General features: G+C 41.2%; 2 protein-coding genes across 6 annotated transcripts in view; one reads left to right on the top strand and one right to left on the bottom strand.

The window, feature by feature from the left end:
- The first annotated feature begins 1102 nt into the window (after positions 1-1102).
- On the top strand, positions 1103-15547 carry LOC118118121 (voltage-dependent calcium channel gamma-1 subunit). Its single transcript, XM_035170988.2, has 4 exons — positions 1103-1738; positions 8922-8996; positions 12787-12933; positions 13011-15547. Exons 1-4 carry the CDS (start codon positions 1504-1506, stop codon positions 13241-13243), a joined length of 690 nt encoding a protein of 229 aa, XP_035026879.1. The 5' UTR covers positions 1103-1503; the 3' UTR covers positions 13244-15547.
- A 953-nt stretch (positions 15548-16500) lies between these two features.
- The window catches only part of helz (helicase with zinc finger), a 50196-nt gene continuing 46704 nt past the window's right edge, over positions 16501-19992 (bottom strand). For all 5 annotated transcript variants that reach the window (XM_035170917.2, XM_035170943.2, XM_035170952.2 and 2 more), the window contains one exon: positions 16501-19992. This exon is cut by the window's right edge and continues 872 nt beyond it. The gene's annotated coding sequence lies outside the window, so the exon portion shown is untranslated.

Below are 19992 nucleotides of genomic sequence, written 5' to 3'. Positions count from 1 at the left end.
AGTTTGTTGTCAGGACTGGTGGCTGAAGCGACGTGAATAAGAGACAGGTTGTAAATCAGTTGTTTTCTAGAAGGATTGGACTGAGAAGCTCTGCAGGGAGTGTACTCTAGTTCCTACTGGGACATACAGTAAGTGGGTGGCTGGTGACTGATTCCTCAGCTGGTGACTACGTTCATACACATGCTCGCATGTCGTGTCGGCAGGTTTGCAGTTATTTCTCAAGTTCTGCTTTTGTTGGCTAGCACCACTTCACTAAAAGAAGGTTTAGGTTAGAATCCTGGAGTTTGCATGTTCTCCCCGTGTCTGTGTGGGTTTCTCTGGGTACTCTGTCGTCCTCCCATATTCCAAAGACATGCCGGTTGGGGTTAGATTAACCAGAGACTCAAAATTGACCTGGGCTGCTAGCGACCTGTAGAGTCTCACCCAATGTCGGCTGGATTTGGCTCCAGTCCCTTCACGACCCTTAAGAAAGGATAAGCCTTCCAGATAGAGGATGGATGGAGAGAGGCCAGATCCTAAATGTTCTTACTGATTTCACCTTATATAACAAGCTGAGAGATGTTCAGACAAGTGAGCAAAAATATTTAAAACATATTTCATACTTGTATGATTTTAAATGTTTCCATATTTATATTTGACTTTGTAGAGATGTGACAGTGAGCATGTCAATAAAGAAAGTGGTGTGATTGTCTTGAACCTAATCTGGACGATAAAACACTGCGTCAAGTGGCCACGTTGACATGAATAACTAAAAGCAGTTTTGCTTTATGAGGAAAACTCCTCTGCTGCTCTGACAGCTGGAGCCTGCTCTTTATAAACACGTCCACTTTCTCCTCATAAATAGTTTACATAGACAAGACAGAGAGTGTAAGCACAGCCACTGCAGATGGATGGAAACAAGCAGTATGGAAAAGTATCCTCACAATGCATTATGAAAGTTTGTGTGTGTAAATATGGACGAGAGACGACTCTGAGTCCACTTGTTATAGCAGCCTGGCACTGTAACCGGATCTGCAGGCAGCCTGACAACTTGACTCAACTGTCACATTTATAGCATCCAGCAGCCCCACCCCACCCCCAGCAAAACACTTACCAAACACATGCTGCAGCCTCCATGCCCATTGCCCACCGAGGCAAACAGTTGATTTGGTCATCAACTTTCTTGATCTGCCTCAACAGCTGTAAGGCTAAACTTGTAGTCCCTCAGTTGTGCATGCAGCCGCTCATGGTGAGAAGGGAAGAGGGGACTTGAAACTAGGACAGGAGCAGTCTGGCCCCTTTCCCTTCGAACCAGAGGCACAGATTTGCGACAGGGGGAGAGAAGACACTGGTCTTAGGCAGAGAGGAGACTTTCTGGGACGCTTGCTGCGGTCACTGAGAAGAGAAGCCCCTGGGACACAGACCAGTGTCCACATTGCAGAACAATTTGATAAGTTTTTCCCCTTTTTTTTCATATATCGAGGGACGAATATTCACTGAACAGAAATCTCACCACCTGGAAACATGCACAAGCGCACAAAGATAAAGATTGCCATCTTCGTGCTCCTGGTGGGTATGGCCTGCACGTTCACAGCGGTGGTAACGGACCACTGGGCCGTGCTCAGCCCGCGGGTGGAGAGAGTCAATGAGACCTGTGAGGCGGCCCACTTTGGCCTGTGGAGACTGTGCAAGAAGCACATTTACATGAGCTCCGAAAACAACGTGGAACAAGGCTGCGGACCCATCAGCCTGCCTGGAGGTAAGAGGCAAATCTCAGCACTGAAGTTAAACAGCGCATGTCACCTTTTTGTCTCTGCACCTAAGGGTGTCGTTCCATAACTGAAGGAATATTGTGTGCCTGGAACTGTATGTGTTTGCAATCCGACCCAGTGCTCATGAGGTAAGACACTACTAAGAATAGAGATAACTCCGAACATGTCATATGACATTGTAATTTCCGTCTAAGTCACATGCATGTGGCCTTTCGTCACAAAATAAATTTAAGGCAGTGAAACCACAGGAAGTCAGAATGATTCAACTTCAGAAACACAGATATTGACATGTTTTAAATGGTTTCTAATTACATCAGTTTTCAAGCCGACGTGGTGGTTTGCAAATCAGCCACTGAACCTCGGTCATGTGGGCGCTGGTACTCGCCGCCCCTCTTTCGGTCAAACAACAGGGTGACATCCATGCAAGGCCTTGTGAGGACGCCTCGGCAAACAGTAGTAAAGACTGTCAGTCACAGATATCCGAGCGTGCATGTGTCACAGGGTCCCAACAGGCTGCAGGTTTGCACTTAACCAACCAGAGAACCCCCACGACAGCTGATTCCACAGGTGGCTGCTCCTCTAAGGGTGTGGCCGTGTTTCAGTAAAACCAGCTGGTGCAGAGCCTGCAGACAACTGACGCTCCACACAACATGGGCGCCAGCACGAGACATTTACAAACACCACAAGTGAACTGATATTACAATAGAACTTAATCAGTGATTTAATGAGAGCATTTCCTCAAGCACGGTACAATACGGAGCTACTTTAATTAGATATTTCCAGGTCTCCATAGTTTCCTGATCGGTTTTGAAGGATGAACTGAAATTAATTTTCTTTATAAGGAAAGACACGCAAGTTGTTGCTTATTACAGGGAATGGTGTTAAATTGGTAAATGGTTATTTATTACCGATATAACCAGAGTTTGTGCAGCTGCAATTTAAAAGAACCAAAAAATTAAAATGAATACATCAGAACTAACTTACATAAATTAATAATTACTTCAGTCATTAAGGATTTGTGAAGAAGAGTTCTGTCTGAAAAAAAAAATCTTTACAGTTAGTCCCAAATACCGAAGCTCTTTTCAATACACTCCCAAACTAGAATGTGGACTCAGTAGAGCCCATACCACAGCCAAGCCCCAACAGTCCCCTAAAATTCAAACAAGCGGCACCAAATTTCACACACTCATAAATATCATTCCCCTAAATGTGCCAGATTCTTTTTCATCAAGATTTATGAAATATTGTCTGGGAAAACTGCAAAATCTCAATGTAAATAAAGAGAGTAAAAAAATCTGAATCCGCAACATCATTGAAAAGGTTTTTTTCCTGACCTATATGGCATCGTTCCAACAAGGCTGTTCTCTTGTTTTTGTGTCAGCTTGCTTACAAACAAACGAGACAACACCTCTATACATTAAGTAACAGTTTGGAGGAAACTGTTGTCTTTTTACTCCACTATACATTTAGAGAAATCGTTAGTGTTGGTTACATGGGACTTGAGATTGAGATTTTATAAACACATCAACAATTTAATAGAACTCTAACTCTAAAAGGAGCCGTTCTGCTGCTGATGACAGTAATACAGTAATATTGAATTGAGTGTATTTGCACTCTGTTACTAACACTTAACAGTACAGTACTTAAGGCACTGATCTGAATACTTCTTTCACCACAGGCCTGATGAAGGTTCACTTTGCTGTGACTGTCTCAAAATAAAGTTAATATGACAACAGATGCTCGTACAGCTGCTTGAATAAAAAGCAGATGGTAGTCGAGCAAAATGGATGTTGAGCGGCTGCTGACAAGTAATGACTCACATCCCTGAAATGCGGTGAGAGTCACTCGTCTGTAGAATGAGAGACGGCCTACTCAGTGGTTCTGGTAATCTGTTATCTGCGATGCCCCACTGTCCGACGCTGTGTGTAACTAAAAGAAATGAGGCTGGAATTCCCCCCTAAATTTGTCCCACTCATGAAGCTGAAAGAAAATATGTCCTAACTGATGGTGGCTGCTTGACTTTTGGGAATCCCAGACACTAGAGCTGCAGCAGCAGATGAAATGCCTGAGGGTGGTTCATTTGTGAAAGCATGGCGGGCATGTGCTGAATATACTATCGCAGCTCAGCACACCCAGACATGCAGCGAATTCTTCAGACTGTGGCAAGTGGCAAATAGTAATTATAATGCTTTTATGTGCAAACTTTAAGCATAAATCATTTTATAATATATATTTCCATGTCTACTGTCACCTCGCCAGCCTTTATTTACTGTAAGTAAATGTAGTGGATGTCTACAGGGGTTCCCCCAGGCCCTGTATTGGCTGTATTTGGAGAGGAACATTATTGTTTATCACAGACACAGACTTGTCAAACCTCTGATCCAAAGCAGGACTTCAACAGTGGGTGAGGAGGTTCTGTTTGCTGTGAGACGCTCATCTGGAAAATATGGTGAAGAGAGGTGTTGTTTAGGTTGACTGTGGACAATGTGCAGATGGGGAGATGATCTTAGACAAACAACAAAACTGATGATGCAGACATGGCTCATCAGATCTGCCAAGGACATTTTGTTTTCACTCCTGTCCGTTTGGTTGTTGGTTGGTTTGTAAACAAGATTACACAAAAACAGCCGAGTGGATTTCCACATAACTTGTGTGTTGGGATGCAATAAGGGTCAGGAAAGAGTTTTGGTGCAGATCTGGACAAGGAATGTGTTTTCAATACTGGACATTTTTCAACATTTTTCTAGATTTCTCAGAGAATAATTCCTCAATCTTGATGAAACAAATCAGGTATATTCAGCGGACTACTATTTATGCGTGAGTGAGATTTGGTGTGGATCCAAATAAATATCTGGATTTGGTCAAATTAGATTTTGACCTGTTGGGCCTTGGCGGGGTTATGCGCTCTCTGAATGTCATTCTCCTCATAAACTCTAAGAAATAAGTTTTTCACCCTGAGGACTTTTTTTTGTTTTAGTTGCTTAACTCTACTCTGCTGTGTGCACTATGTTGTCCGTCTTTTCTACCTGACATCTCCCCCTGTGTTGGATTTCTGAGATGCTGTAAACTGTTAACTAAGGAACCTCAGATATCCCCTCTTCACCAGTTGTGTGACAAAGCTCCTCCATGTCGCTCACCTCGTGTTTGATTCTCGAAGAAATTGCAAACACTCTGAACTTTGTGCTCCAACAGCTGAATATTGCCCAAACTGCTCAGCAAGCAGTCGTTGTAGTTATAAATATAGGCCATGTAAATACTCAGCTGTCTTGGGTGGAAGCCGCAAGGGTCTAGTGTTCACGCCAAAGAAAGCAATCCTCTGAGTGATGGGGCCGGCTGGAGGCGTTGGGCATAGCTCTAAGACCTGATGTCTCACGAAAACTGTTCCCATTGGGACCTTTCTGCAGCTTCCCACCACTCAAGTTACTTTACACTCCCCACAGATGAGATGCATAGTCTAAAAAGAAAGTTTAACTACTGGTATTTTGCCTTTATAGGCAGTCAAGTGATATAGCAACACAGAGATAGGCTTTATATATGGGGATGGGAAATTCCCAGTAATGTCATCAACACTTGATCATATTGGGATATGTTTGTGTGTCATTGTGGGTTTGTAGTTGAGTCAAAACGGCAGTTTCCTAATTTGGAGTGTGAGTGCTTGAATTGAAGGAGCCTGAGTGGTATGTTATGTTTCATATTTAAGAGCGAGGTCTTTCAGTTTCAGAGCTGGACTAATTGATTTCACTTCTACTCAAATCTATGTGCTCGCACTTGAACCACCCCTGCTTGTGCTCAAACTGTTGTGTTGCTTGGACAGATTTCCTGCACTCCAGTTTCAGCTCTTCTCCTTGCGTCAATGCATGTGACAAATGTCTCCTCTTTTTTTCCTTCTGCACCTGGATTGTTTTGTGCAACAAGTCTTTCAAAACTTCACAACCAATAGAATGCCAGTTGTGGTGTTGACGAATTAAATTATCCCGCCCTCGTTGTGGGTGCATTCGCTCCGCTTCTTAAAGAGTCTCGTACGGGTTGTTACTTCAACCGGGTTCATGTTCTCCTGCCCTCCACGGCTTTATTTACACACTCACACTTTAACACGCCAACAACGAGGGAGGGGACAATTTAAAAAAAAACACAGACTTGTGTCAGAAGTAAACTGTCAAACAAAATGCACTTCAAAAAACAAGATACCGCTCTGACACGACAATGTGCAGGGATGCTGCTAATCCAGCTGAACTTTAGACAGCTGACCGATTGTCCTTTTAGGAACAAGAGAGGCTTGACAGAGCTTGAGATTGTCAGCACAGCCTCATAGAATGAGGACCAACAACAAGTAGAGTGTGCATGCCTGTGTGTGTGTCGGCACACTCTCCACAGATGAATACACATGAATTAATAACCACCAGCATGTCCCCGTGTTTCTGTCGAAGCTTGCACTCAAAGCTCGTACAGAAAGGTGTAATTAGGCGACACTCACATGTGGGAATCAAGCTGCTTGATGACGGCAATGAGCTTGAAGCATCCAGTCCAAGTTCCACTAAGTGCTGAGCTGCTCCACTCAAACCAGATATGCATTTAGCCAATGAAGCACCACTCTGGCCACTGAACATCCTGTCTGACTCAGTTTCTGGCTACTGAAAGAGTTGTCTTGTGTTACAACACAGGGATAAAGCAGAGTTGAGAGCTGGATAAGAATTCTCATTTAAAAAAAAAAAAACATGAATATTCAACAGTTCTGGGAAATGAGTGAGGTTCAAAGATATTTCTCTCCCTCCCTTTTTAAACACAAGGTTTTTACTCAGAAGTAAAACGAGTTGACGAGACTCCATCACACGCTCGTATGTGCTTCTACAGTGAAAAACACTGGAGCTTGTTGCTTAGTAACAACCTCTGTGTTTTCTCTCTTTTTTGATGGCCAGTCCCTGTCCTCATTCATGAAAACAACTTTGTGTGTGTCTGTGTGTCTGTGTGTCTGTGTGTATGTGTGTGTGTGGGCCCACAGCAATAAACTTTGAGCATTGACTTGGCTTGGAAAAAATATGCTTTATAGTATTTGCCTATTAATTGAAATGTCTGTGTTATTTTATGTTAAGGCCTCCTGACATCCATTTAGCTTATATCCATGGGTACATAGGAAAACCCTCCCAGCACGTGTCATTGAGCCTTTACTGCGATACGATACCAGGCAGTACGACTCGTTTCCACACGAATGCATATCGCTCATGTCCCACGGTGAGACTGTATGGAAAGGGGGGATTAGGAGCAGGCATGCGAGTGAAGACCTCGTAGCATAACCAAGATCATTCACGTGCACTTGTCTTTGCATGCGATGAGGTTACATAGTGGTCCGGTGTTTTACATATATTCTCACTCTCGGTCTCTGCACATATGATCCTCCGAACCTACATGTTATTTCTTTTTAATGTCAGGACATTCTTCCGCTCTCAGGAACACATGTTATGTGCAGCGAAGCCTCGGTTGTTAAGTCTGAGCCACTCTGTGTGTTTACCACATATATATTTTTAAACCTCCCACCAGCAAGCGTGTGGTATGAATTGAGCGAAATGACAGAACGCCAAGTCTATTTCCACACTGGATTCAACTGGATTCAACTGTCAACTGCATGATAGTGTATAACTCTGTCCTAACCACACCCTGATGACACCCTTAAATCAGCCTGACTTTATTTGAGCAAATCCCAAAGGATTTAACACCCCTAATACCCAATAAAAACAACAGGATATCTAACTGCTTTTACTTTGACAGTCACACGCCCCGCAGCATCACATGTCACGCAAACAGTTCAGTGGTAATATTATCCCGGGAGTGTGAATCTGTGAGACACTTCTTGGGAAACAATGTGAGACAGTGTGAATTGTTCAAATGAAATATATTCACGAGGTGCACCACAGCAGGTGGAGGCAAGCCATAGAGTGTAGGTCATGCAGGGCAGAGCTCCCACCGAGGCGTGGAAAGGTTGAGCAAAGACCTATTAACAACTTCCGATTATTCGGTGAAATAAAATTGAATTGTAAAACACAGGTTAGCTGTCAAGGGAAATAGAAATTTAAGAATTGACCTGCCTTAAATTCAGTCCAATCTAGACGCTAGCTGGTCAGAGCAGTGGAGCCTTGAGCCTTCCTCAGGAGTTGTTTGAGACCAAAACAGAGCAAAAATAAGAGTAAATATGTGACTTACGTTCATCAGGTGGACACAATCATGTCTCCAGGTGAATGATAATGTTGCTCTGCATCTGCTGGATGGTCAAATCCTAGACTGTAAATAAAGATGGACGACGTGTCTCCACCTCCTCCCACCACCTAGAAAACATATCCCCCATTCGAATGCTGCCATTTTGTGCATTTGGAGTCTGCACTGTGGGGATGGCGATCGGGGGATCCCACTGATGCACATTGTGAATGTAATTCAGTCTTAGCTTGTTATGGAAGTTTTCTGGAAGCTGGTGAAAGGAGAACTGCAGAAGGTTTTTATTGTAGACATGATGCATCAAGGAGACCAGAAGGTGGAACAATATACAAACGCTCACAGAGTAACATGAGCAATTGTCTCACCCAAGTCGGAAGATGTCTCCCACAGCCTCCCCATATATCTTCCTCTACTTGTGTCACACATTCTAACAGCACATCATGAATGGCTAGAATTGCTGTCCCTCTCTATGTTACATGCAGGTATATACAATAATATATAGTGGCATATACAGTAATGTGTGAGGATGGTCAAAAATTCCTCAACATAGCTGATTACCCTATTTTTTATAGCATAAAAAAAAACAACTAAAAATCAACTCTGGAGCAAACGTCAGTTCGATAAGAACCCCCTGAAGTGAAAATAAAATAAATAAGTAAAATAATCTTTGAGAACAAATTGTTTAACCTGTACTTTGACTTTTTAGTTTGGTCACTGTCCTATCCACAAACATGGAGGAGGCGATATATGACCTTTATTGCAGTCAGCCACCAGAGGGCGATTCGATTTTGGGGAGCTGTCATGTCGTCCACCTTTATTGTCTATGGTGTAAATATGGTCATATTTACTAACGTGTTAATAGCGACTTTATAAGGCGATAATAGGGATATTTATTGTGTTCATCCCCAAAATGGCTGCAAAATCAAATAATCTAATTTGACTAAACCTGTTTTTTTCTTTTCACAGAGGAAAACTGCACTTACTTCGGACACTTCACTCCGGGGCAGGACAGTGAGATATTTGAGTACAAAACCCAAAAAGGTAGGTTTCTGAAGCTGGTTCCCCATGTCTCAGATCTTCATCCCATCCTATGTGTGAAACTAAAAGAAAAGGAGGGATTAATTATGAATAAATTGTGTAAATGTGGAACAGCAGGACGTCTCAGTCTGTGTAAAGTTCAACATCAAAACAGCTGCACCACAGTTTCCCAGCTGACCTCACCTGCTGCTGCAGCTCCGCTCTCCGTGGGCTCAGATTTTCATTCATGTGGCACTGCTGACCGCAGAGCAGTCAGCGGTGTCACAGCAGGTGGAGCCCACCGTCTGTCAAGGACGAAACCTGTCAGCTGACATCAAACTTCCCCAACCCTCTGTCCATCTGTGGCGTAACGTCAACGCAGCAACACGGGTCCAAATTAATAACACTTAATGTCCCACACAATCTCTTACTGACATATTTTTTGTATGTTTGTATCATGGTAGCCTGCCTCAGACATTTTTATTTCATGTTGGAAGATTTGGTTGCATATGTTAATGCACTTGGAACATGTTGATTGTTGCGCCTCTGGGGGGTCACCAGTTGGTGGGAGGTCACAGAATCCACAGTGAGCGCTGACACAAGGCCGAGTGTTTCACATACCAAGCCTTAGGATCAGAGCGAGACATGATCTATACACACATAACATTCCATCCCTCCTGTCTTCAGTGACCCTGTTTTAACCATGTGCTCTCCGCGCCCAGCCCACGCATGTTGTATGACAGCCCTTCCATGTAATGTGCGTTAGGGGGCCGAGCACATGTGGAGCACTGTCAGGCTCAATTACTGAGGTGTAAATGTGAATAGACATATACATGAACAAACCCCCGCATCCTAAACTCTGAGATGCTAATACAAGCATTATCGGGTACCACTACTCCCATACTCAACACACACACACACACATACACACACACACACACACACACACACACGTAGCAATCCAGCGCTGATGGCTGACCCTTGAGGGAAACACACTGCAAGTTTACTGGAACGATTGTAGCACTGACCTAAGATCCCTGTGGTGTTATTCACTCTTGACCGAGTCCTTCGTCTGAACCATAATGGTTCATAAGGTTGAATGAACAGAATAGATGTACTGTAAGTCACCACAGGCACATCCGTCTATACAGCGAGACTCTTATCTGCTGTCGCCTGTAAAAAAAAAAAAAAAAAAAAGATTAATTAAGTGTAATGACAATCTTACAAATTTAGAAATAGTAAAAGGACACTTGAATGAGCGGATACAGGGCATTGGAGGTTCTTCAAACATCTTATATAATATATGTTATGTCTGCAAAAACAGTTTTGTGCCATTTCGTTTAGTGACTTATTACAACTCTTTTTGAAGCAGTGCATAAATAGATATAACGAGAATTGCACTCAGTAGATGAGAGTCCCCTTAAATTCAATCACGCTGCACCAAATTGCACACACTTATAGATATCAGCTCCCTTGATATGCCTGAATTTTTTACATCAAGATCTATAAATCATTCCCAGGGAAAATGGTGAAAGTGCAAAAAATGCAACTTTAAAGAAAGTGTAAAAAATGCTGGATCCATCCCCTGATCCACACCAAAATTGAATGGGTTCTCTCCTGACCCATACTAGATCTTTCCATCAAATAATAATAACAATATTATTACTATCATTATTATTATCATTATTACAAATAATGATAATAATAATAGCACTTTTCAACACAAAGTATAAAGTGCTGCACAACAAGAAAATGAATGGTTAAAATACAGAAGAAAATACATAAATAATAATGGTGACGATAATAATTGAGATAAATTGGGAGAATTATGGAATGTACGGAAAAAAGTATGTTTTTAGCCGAGATATAAAAGAAGACACCGTCTCAGACTGCCTCATTTCCTCAGGCAGTTCATTCCAGAGCCTTAGGGACCTGATGGCAAACGCTCTGCCCCTCCCCCCTTGTTTTCAGCAGATATATTTAGGAAACAACAGCAGACCCTTGCCCTAAAGATTGCAAGCTGCGCAGAGGTGAATAGGGAATTCAAAGATGAGATACAGCCTGGGGCCAGGCCATGAAGAACTTTAAAAGTAAACAATAAGATTTAAAAACAATCCTAAAACAAACAGGGATCCGATGATAAAATGATAAAACAGGTGTGATGGGATCAAATCTCTGTACAGACTGCAATCGTTCCCCCAAGTGTCGTAGAAATGCCTTCGGTTGTTTTTGTGGAATCTTGCTTAAGTACAAACACATAAACATACAAACCAACCGACCAACAAACAGATCAAAGTGCAGATTGAATCACAATCGCTCGAGCGTGTGCATCCACGGGATCTTGCTCCCATGGCTCCATCCCCGGATTGCTGTTGTGCAGACCCTGGCTACAAATGGACACGAGGACAGCGTTCGTGTCTGAGATGTTTTGGCTTCATTTCTAGCTGGAAAAAAAGCTCTTTCGTGGAGGTAATTAGAAATAGGTCTTGTATCAAATCTACTCAAAAGAGGAAAGTAAAAGGAAATTTGAAATTCCACAATTCTCCCTTCGTGTGCTTGCCTGTATGCACATAACGTGGGTATGATCTGGCTGTATATGCAGTATACATATACATATATGAATACAAAATAAAGACACATGAAGGGGAAAAGCTCTGTTGTTGAAAAATCCACATGCTCACTGCAATCATTTGAATTCAGTGCTACACAACTTTTTGTCCGAGTGGACTTTTGTCACATGAGGGACCACAAAGCTGGTCCTGTGTGACTGGTGGTATCTTTTTGATGTCTACCTTATTTTTATCCTTTGGTGTTGGAAAAACTCAGATGTTCGAGTCCGAGTTAGCCAACGAGCTCCAGAGACAGTATCAGTATCTCGGGGTGCAGCCTATCCTCCCCTGTCAGCAGAAGATGAAGGCCCTCTATCCCCCAAAGCGGAGCCCTCTCCCCTGGGCACGGTTCACAGGCGTACAGGCGGCAGATCAAAGGCCTCGCATCCCATCCACCTCTCTGCTCAGAAAAACCAGCCAGCTGCTGTTCCTGTTTCACAGACACACTGTATCTGTCAGCACGAGGACCACAGTACATCCATATAGTGTATTTGTGAGGTTAAGATGAGGAATTTTTAAACAAGTTTCAGGAGAAGACCAAAACCAGGAAAGAAACGGTCCTGCTAATAAGTACGGCCACAGACTGATTGTTCTGTGACTTAGAGCCCCACTGTCCAAAGCCATTTCAATCAGGAGAGACTTCCTTCAAAGAATGAACGAAATGTATTGCCGTGCACAAAAGTAATTAAAAGTGATGTGATATGAATAAGTCTATTTGCCACTCAGGATGTCATTAAGCTTGAAAGAGAGATCTGTGACCTGTCTAGGAAATGACTGGCTTGGAGCTGAAGGTTGAGACAGCACTAACATTCAAGTTAGCACATTTGTGATTTAGCTGTTGTCATGGGATTTTGCTGACAATAATAATAATAATATTAAAAGGTCTAAAGCAAGACTCTGTCTAAAACCTGACACAAAGGACTTCATGGATTTTCTCCAAAAACTAGGAGGGAATTGTTACATGTGCAAAACCATCTAATAGGGGAAAGGATCCAGGATCTTATTTCTACTCCGTCTGAAACAAAGGAGCATGTGTCGTCTCAATAATTCATCACTTATGTTCTAATCGATTGTGGAAACTGTGATGAACAATTTATACATATATGAACTGTATATAAATGTGAGCAAAAATATATGACACGGTGACAATAGTAATAGTAGAAAATTGATGGAGTTCAAAATGTTTGATGTCTCTTTCCTTCCAGAGTACAACATCTCGGCTGCAGCCATCTCCATCTTCAGTCTGGCCTTCATGATCCTGGGCTCTTTGTGTTTACTCGGGTCATGCACTGGTAAAGGCAAAGGCAGAGACTACCTCCTCAAACCTGCCGGCATGTTCTTTGCGTTCGCAGGTGGGTTCAGTTAACCAATAAAATGAGATTTTCTCTGTTGCGATCTGTGTTTGGGAATCTCACCTCTCTCCCCCAAGGCCTCTGCCTCTTCATCTCACTGGAGGTGATGCGTCAGTCAGTGAAGCGAATGATCGAGAGCGAGGACACGATCTGGATCGAGTACTACTACGCCTGGTCCTTCGCGTGCGCCTGCGCCGGCTTCGTCCTCCTCTTCCTCACCGGCATCGCCCTCCTCCTCCTCTCCATGCCCCAGATGCCCCAGAACCCGTGGGAGACGTGCATGGACGCTGAGCCGGACCAGGTGGAGTGACGGCCGCACGGACAGACGAATGCGGGACGATCTTTCTTTTTGTTTTGAGTACAGATGTTGGATTCATTTTGAGAACAAGAGCTGGCAGCCATGAAGCCGTGATGACAGAGACTCGACATTAGCCATCGTGGGAAGTTGACCTCCCAAGAATTATAACATATATACATATAATATATGTACATATAACAATAATAATAATGGAGTTTTGAATGCTTGCGCTAAAGCATGTATGTGTCCAATACACAGGTCCTGTCCAACACCAGCGAAGCTCTCGTCTCCTGTTGGAGACCAGAGCTCAGATTAGACCTGTGGTTACTTCATCAGATCTGGGCCAAATTGTATTAACAAATATCTGAAAACACTTTAAGTATGCTTCCCTTTCCACTCATATCATCTGCATATGTATTTTTATTTTTTATTACTAATCAATTACAACTCAATGCCATGAGTCCATGGTCCTGTTTGGTCCCATTGTCACTGTCACGCACACTTTAGCCAGAAAGACGATACGATTTTGAGAACATAGTTAAAACAGTTATGGCCTGACAACAATGATACTTGAGTTTGCATGTATTTACTGCATTATGTATGATATCCTGTACATATCTTCTGCTGCTGATCGTTGTATGGCGTCGCTCGTGTGATCTCTCACTTACAGTAAGAAAGACAAGTCTGCAGCACACGTCAAGTGGAATATTAAGCAAAGCAGTAACACAGGGCAGGTTTGTGTGTGTGTGTGTGTGTGTGTGTGTGTGTGTGTGTGTGTGTGTGTGTGTGTGTGTGTGGCAGGCTGAATGCTAAACACCCACACAGTCACAGTACAGCACTGATCACGCTGGAAAAGGTTCACTTCTAGCAGGTGCACGTATCAGCCCTTTTACTTTTTGTTGACAGCTTTAACTGTCTAATGTGCAGACAGTTGGAAACATGCAATCACAGTGTCAGCTTAGCTTCATTCAAGTGACAGGAAGACACGTCACTTTGTTTCAGAATCGACTGCGATCACAAATCACACAAACAAATATGACACAACTCTATTATTCAGCTGCGAGTAGATCAATGCAACTTGAAGTGCTGGAGTTTCTCAAACAAATGTCGCAAATTAAGTGGAATATTATTAAACTTGGAGAGCACATCCCTCAACCGTTCCTCTGCCATACCTCCTCCAAGGCTAGTGCCCTATTGTACCATGTTAAAGAAGGTAAAAAAAGGTTAATGGCTTCTTCTTTGGATTCTCAAGGTAATCGGTTTTAGCAGTTTTTGTGTAACCCTGCTGACATACCGACAGACAGCAATGAAAACACAACAACCTTGGTGGGTGTAACTACAATTGCCAAAGAAAGTGGACTTGTTGTTTTGAATGCATTTTATATAACGTTACACAGTATGAATGACGATGCTGTTAAGTCGCAGCTTCGCAAACTCAACAATGAGAAAGGTGAGAATGTGAAATCATTCAGGAGGCGGACAAAACGAAAAATGAAAAGTACAGCGCATACCTCCACCAAGGCCCAACAGTCGCCTTCAATTCAATCAAGCTGCACCACACTCACAGATAAATATTCTTTGATTTGGGGAAATTGTTGAAAATGTCAAAGTGACTTTTGTCACAATGTTAAAATAGGTGAAAACAAAGTCCTGAATGTGCCCCTTTGTCTGGACCGACACCAAATTTGAATGGTTCTCTCTTGGCCCATGTCTCACCCTGCCACAAAGTTGTGTAGAACTCTGTTAAGTAATCCTGCTCACAGACAAACAAACCATGGACTGAGGCGAAAACAAAAACACAACCTTTAAATTCATGCTCCTCGTGTTTGTCCCCATGTGATCTCTTGCTGTCCTGTCAGTCTCTAAACCAGACCATTTATTTTTACTCTACTTGGTATCTCCAGTGACATAACTGCTATCATGCTGTCCATGTATATGTAAGTGAGCATACAGGAGTTAATGTATTTGACCTTTCTGCGGAGGTGTCACAGTGAATAGTCTCACTGTCAGCTGTTTATCTGTTAGTGAGAGCTGCTTTCTAAATGTGTTTCTTTCATTTCACTTTAACTTTTCTAATATTCTTCACTGACAAAAAGAGTGAACTGCTCAAAGAAAACAAAGAAAACAAAGAAAAAAATCAAACACGCTTAGTAAAACTAATGAAACCTGCTGATATGAGCTTTCTATATTCTTAGTCTTTCTTATGTTTTGGACTTTTTCATTGAACATAGCATGCAATCAAGCGAGTTGTAACTATAAGAGCTAATGTGTGGAGTGTTCTTTAATGAAAATTAAAAGTTGATGAGCTTTGGAAAACTCCTGCCTGAAATGTCTGAAATCACTATCGAATCTACTGTTCACCTTATCAGCTTCACATTTGCCGGAGGAAGTGCAGTGTTGCATTTGGCTGATTTGGACACATGGATACTGTGGACCGAGTTGGAAATGTCTTCTTCTACATTCTCTTTATTTGACGGTAACTGGGTGAAACTGTAACTTAAAATCAGAGCAAGATCATTTTGATAATGAATTTTTGAATTAGTGTTGTCATGATGGTGCTGATTTCCATTATGGCAACATCCATACAATCACCTTTTCAAGCAATGTGTCTTCCGAGTAGAAGCACACGGCGCGTTTTGTTGCTGCATTGCTATTTATGGAGCTGAATTACAGAGCTTTTATTTTGAAAAGTTTTTAACTAGAGTCTGAAATTATGTTGGTTGTTTACAGACCTCTGAAATAACTGATGTGTAATGTATGAAGAAATGTCAGCAAGTAAATCACTGAAACGTACATACAGAAGCCACACATGTGAACCGTAATAAAGCACATTCAGTTTCATTTGATGAAAAACTGCAAAATCTGCACTGCAGATAAACCAGGTAGGATGAACACAAAGTCACATAAAAAAGTGAGAGTATATTGCAGAGCTTTTTTAGGACTCATGAATGACAAGGAATAATTCTGAAGTAGCTCCAGAGCTTTAACACAGGACAAGAGAACAGAGCATTCAAACAGGCAGGTTTACAACGAGCACTGCACCAGTTTAATCTGACGTGTAATTTCTGCTTTAGGTTTTAAACTAGTAAAACATTTAAAGTTAGGTGTGCTGTATGTATATGAGGCTAAGTGTTGCCCATGCCTTTTAATCTACATTGATTAAAGGTCACCATCGCCTGCATTTTCCCAAACACAATTCTGACCATGTCACCTGTGAATTGTCTGTAGTGCAGAGAAGAAGCAGAAAAAAAGACATAGAATTCCAGAAATTTCAATAAAAACACTTTAATAGAGAAACAAATAAAAAAAAGAAAATAAACCTTTTAAACACAGTCTAAATCCTTTATTATAACCACCACCAATTGAAATGAAGAAGAGTAAAACATATCTATTCATTATTTTGTACCCACGAGGGAAGAACCAATGGGACTGGGGGGGCTGGGAGAACAGGTGTGCCATTGATTCACTGCAGCGAGGGAAGAACAGAGGAGAGCGAACGGATAACGGGAGATGTGGCGTCTATAGAAGGCTGAACACAGTGCTCTCTACTGGCTGGGCAAAAGGTTGCTCCCTTTCCATGTGCCACACACACACAAGTTGATTTCATTTCGTTCTCTTTAAAAAAAGGCAACACAGGATGTTTTCAAGAAATGATCAACTTCAAATGGTGACATATGGTGCAACATTAGGAGGCGAACACAATTCAAATCCAACTTCATCTGAGGCTACCCTTCATGTTTGAAATATAAAGATGGTTGATTAGAACAAAAATGAAGCGTTAAAAACAAATCAGCTAAAGAAAAGTCGTAATAATATCCCTTTAAGATGTCTTTGGCTCAATCTCTTCTGCTTCAAAAATAAATAAAAGTGTAGCTGACGAAGCGGTGGAATATTAGTATTGCACAACTTCAGAGATTAGCCAACGACGAAAACTGATTCCCCCCCCCTAACCAGCGTGTCCGGAGATTTTTAAATTCAACACGCACCAGGGAGCAACCTCAGCTGTAGCCCTGCTAAGTAACTGCAGAAAACAAATAAGAGAACTTACATGACCAGTACATATTTGATTGACATGTTAGTAAAATATTATAATAGTTTTGCTGATAATGTCACAAGTTATCGTACACATCAAATAATATACTAAAATTTGACTCTGTAGGTTTGAACAAAAGATTTTTTTTTTTTTCTCTTTTTTCTTTTAATCCACAAATCAATACAAACTGATAAAAACAGGGATAAAAACCAGCCGGGTCATCTCAACATGCATGAAAGGAAAAACAAGTCTTCACATTAAAAAAAAAAAAAATCCATGTTGATTGTTGTACAGCTGTAAAGTGGTCAGAAATGAAAGGAACAGGACAAATCCAGCAACAAATACTGAAAAACATGTATTGTACAGTGAAATTATCATCTTTTAAACAGCTGCAACACAAATCTCCTCTTTGTCATATCAGTCAGACGCCTTTAAAAAAAAAACAAAGAAATGAAAATGTCACAACAACTATACCAACTGGGTTGTCATCCATTTGTAGAATTATCCTATATATTTTTTTGTGTGAATTTGCATAATTAAAAAGGGCAGAGCCTCTTTATAGCTTAATAGCTTCTACAAAATTGAGGCGCTCCCAAAGTTCTTGTTTGTAAATACCTAGAAAATGCATATTTACAAGTATGTGTTGTTCTCCGCTGTAAGTCAAAAAGGTCTGGACCTTTGAATTACAATGTGTAAAACGTTGAAAGTAAAACCGTAGCTTGTATGAGGCTCGCCGCTGACTAGTCGAAACACGTCTAAGAAGTTAGCTGTAAGGGCTTAGCTTTGTGGGTAAGTGACGTTTAAAGATGGTTAATAGTGACACACTGTCGTATGAAAGCCATGACACGTTACAATCAGACCAATTTGCAAACAGGGCAGGGTGTTTTCACAGTTGATGGATTACATGTGACAGAACCGAGCACTGGACCAGTGTTTTCCAGTATTGCTTTTATCATAAAGGAAAAAACTGTATCAGCATCTTTTTTCTATTTTACCTGCGAGACTCTAATCATGGAGGCGTCGGGATGAGACTCATGTGCAGTGAGCTGGAATTCAAACTCTAATGATCCTGTGTTACGTTTGTCCTGTGTTTTTGGGACGTGAGATAAATGTATGTGGTTGGAGCAGATTTTAAAAAAGAAAAATGAATTAAAAAAAAAAAAATAGCATGGTCGACACGTTTTCAATTAAAAGGGAGTAAAATTTCATATTATCACTCAAACCAAACGAGGCTAAAAATCGATGATTTCGTTCTTTGAATGACGAGGAACAACTTCTACAACATCACCAATGAATCCTTATAAAACACAGACACACTGTGAGTCAGACCTTTTTGAACAACTTCTTAAAAAATTGCTTTTCGTTTTTATTTTTGGTTACATCTCGGAGCAGTGTGCTGAAAATAACTGGGAGAACAATTTCCTTTTAATGCCCTGCAATTTGAAAATATGAGAATCGGGGACATGCTTTTGACTTTGAATTTTATGGGAAATGATCCATGTATATGTAGAAACTCTGAGCAAACATCAGCTCAGGAAAGAGATGAGTGGTTATTGTTCAATATTATTTTTCATATTACTCAGGGATTAAAAGATTGTCACACAGAGAGAAATGGGAAAAGGATGTGTCACCAATCCATCATATGCTATGAAAAGGCGTGCGAGAACTAGAGCATCAGCACAGTGAGCTGTTTGCAACAGACCATTTCCAATCAAATAAAAGACAGAAACATTTTACACCCATAATATTCTTTATATATATGTATTTTTTTTTCAAATTTCAGGGTATATATTCTATAGTTAATATACTTGCTAAAATTCATCATGTTCAAAAACGTTTGACTGGCAGTGTTGACCACACCTTCAGTTTCAACTTACCAATCACGACATGTCACTCTGACCTCACGACTCTCTCTCTTCACTTTCACTAACCCACAGAGTAGAGCAACCTCTTCATAAAAAACGAAAAAACAAACAAACTCAATGTTCTTTAGTCACCAGAAGAAAAAAAAAAAAATACTAACAAAAAAACAACAACAACCACGTTTTGTATCCCCAGAGGTTTTTGAAATCATTCCCTGGTGAAAATGTTGCTAACACGGGTTGAGAAGTGACTCTGTAACAATGAAACGACTGTCTCAGAGAAGAAATAAAATGAAACAAAAAAAAAGACTAATAAAATGAGTATCTTAGCACAGAGAGTCACGTCTGATGTTCTATGATCCTTAAAGCAAAACCAAGGGAGGATCAAGTTGGTTGTTGCCATTTTAAAATTCTTCATTCTATCGTATCTATTGTGGCTGATGAGGCATTGGTGAAAAGTAAAATATGCTATCAATATTCATATTTTTCAGTAAATAATCACATTAACCACAGTATCACTGAAGATGATTCTCAGGTAAAAGATGTTTAAGAATTTAGGATCAGAGGTCCAACAAACAGAAAAGAATTTATAATGCAAACGCTAGCATGATACAGGAATTTAAGGACATGTCTGTGGCATACAATTCAGTCTTTTAAGTTTCTTTATATGTACAGATTAGAGGAAAATTAACTACTTCTATACACTGTTCCTGTAGTTTCTTGTCTCAGTTGACCACTTAGCTTTCGTCCATTACCACAACTACAGTAGTCTGAAAACCAAGACGTAACGCCCACTCAAAACTGAGGAACACAAAATGTTAAAACTTCAACGTACTTATGTAGTAACCAAAAGAAAACCAACTTCA

Source organism: Hippoglossus stenolepis, chromosome 2 (assembly GCF_022539355.2).
Source record: "Hippoglossus stenolepis isolate QCI-W04-F060 chromosome 2, HSTE1.2, whole genome shotgun sequence".
Taxonomy (NCBI): Eukaryota; Metazoa; Chordata; class Actinopteri; order Pleuronectiformes; family Pleuronectidae; genus Hippoglossus; species Hippoglossus stenolepis.
The sequence above is the reverse complement of the archived record's forward strand: the minus strand, read 5'-3'. Positions and strand labels throughout refer to the sequence as shown.

Bases quoted from the DNA above. Each gene is read 5' to 3' on its own strand.
- LOC118118121 (XM_035170988.2), top strand. From the start codon at position 1,504: ATGCACAAGCGCACAAAGATAAAGATTGCCATCTTCGTGCTCCTGGTG. The intron at 8,997-12,786 runs GTAGGTTTCTGA...CTTTCCTTCCAG, and splicing joins TGAGTACAAAACCCAAAAAG to AGTACAACATCTCGGCTGCA. The intron at 12,934-13,010 runs GTGGGTTCAGTT...CTCTCCCCCAAG, and splicing joins CATGTTCTTTGCGTTCGCAG to GCCTCTGCCTCTTCATCTCA.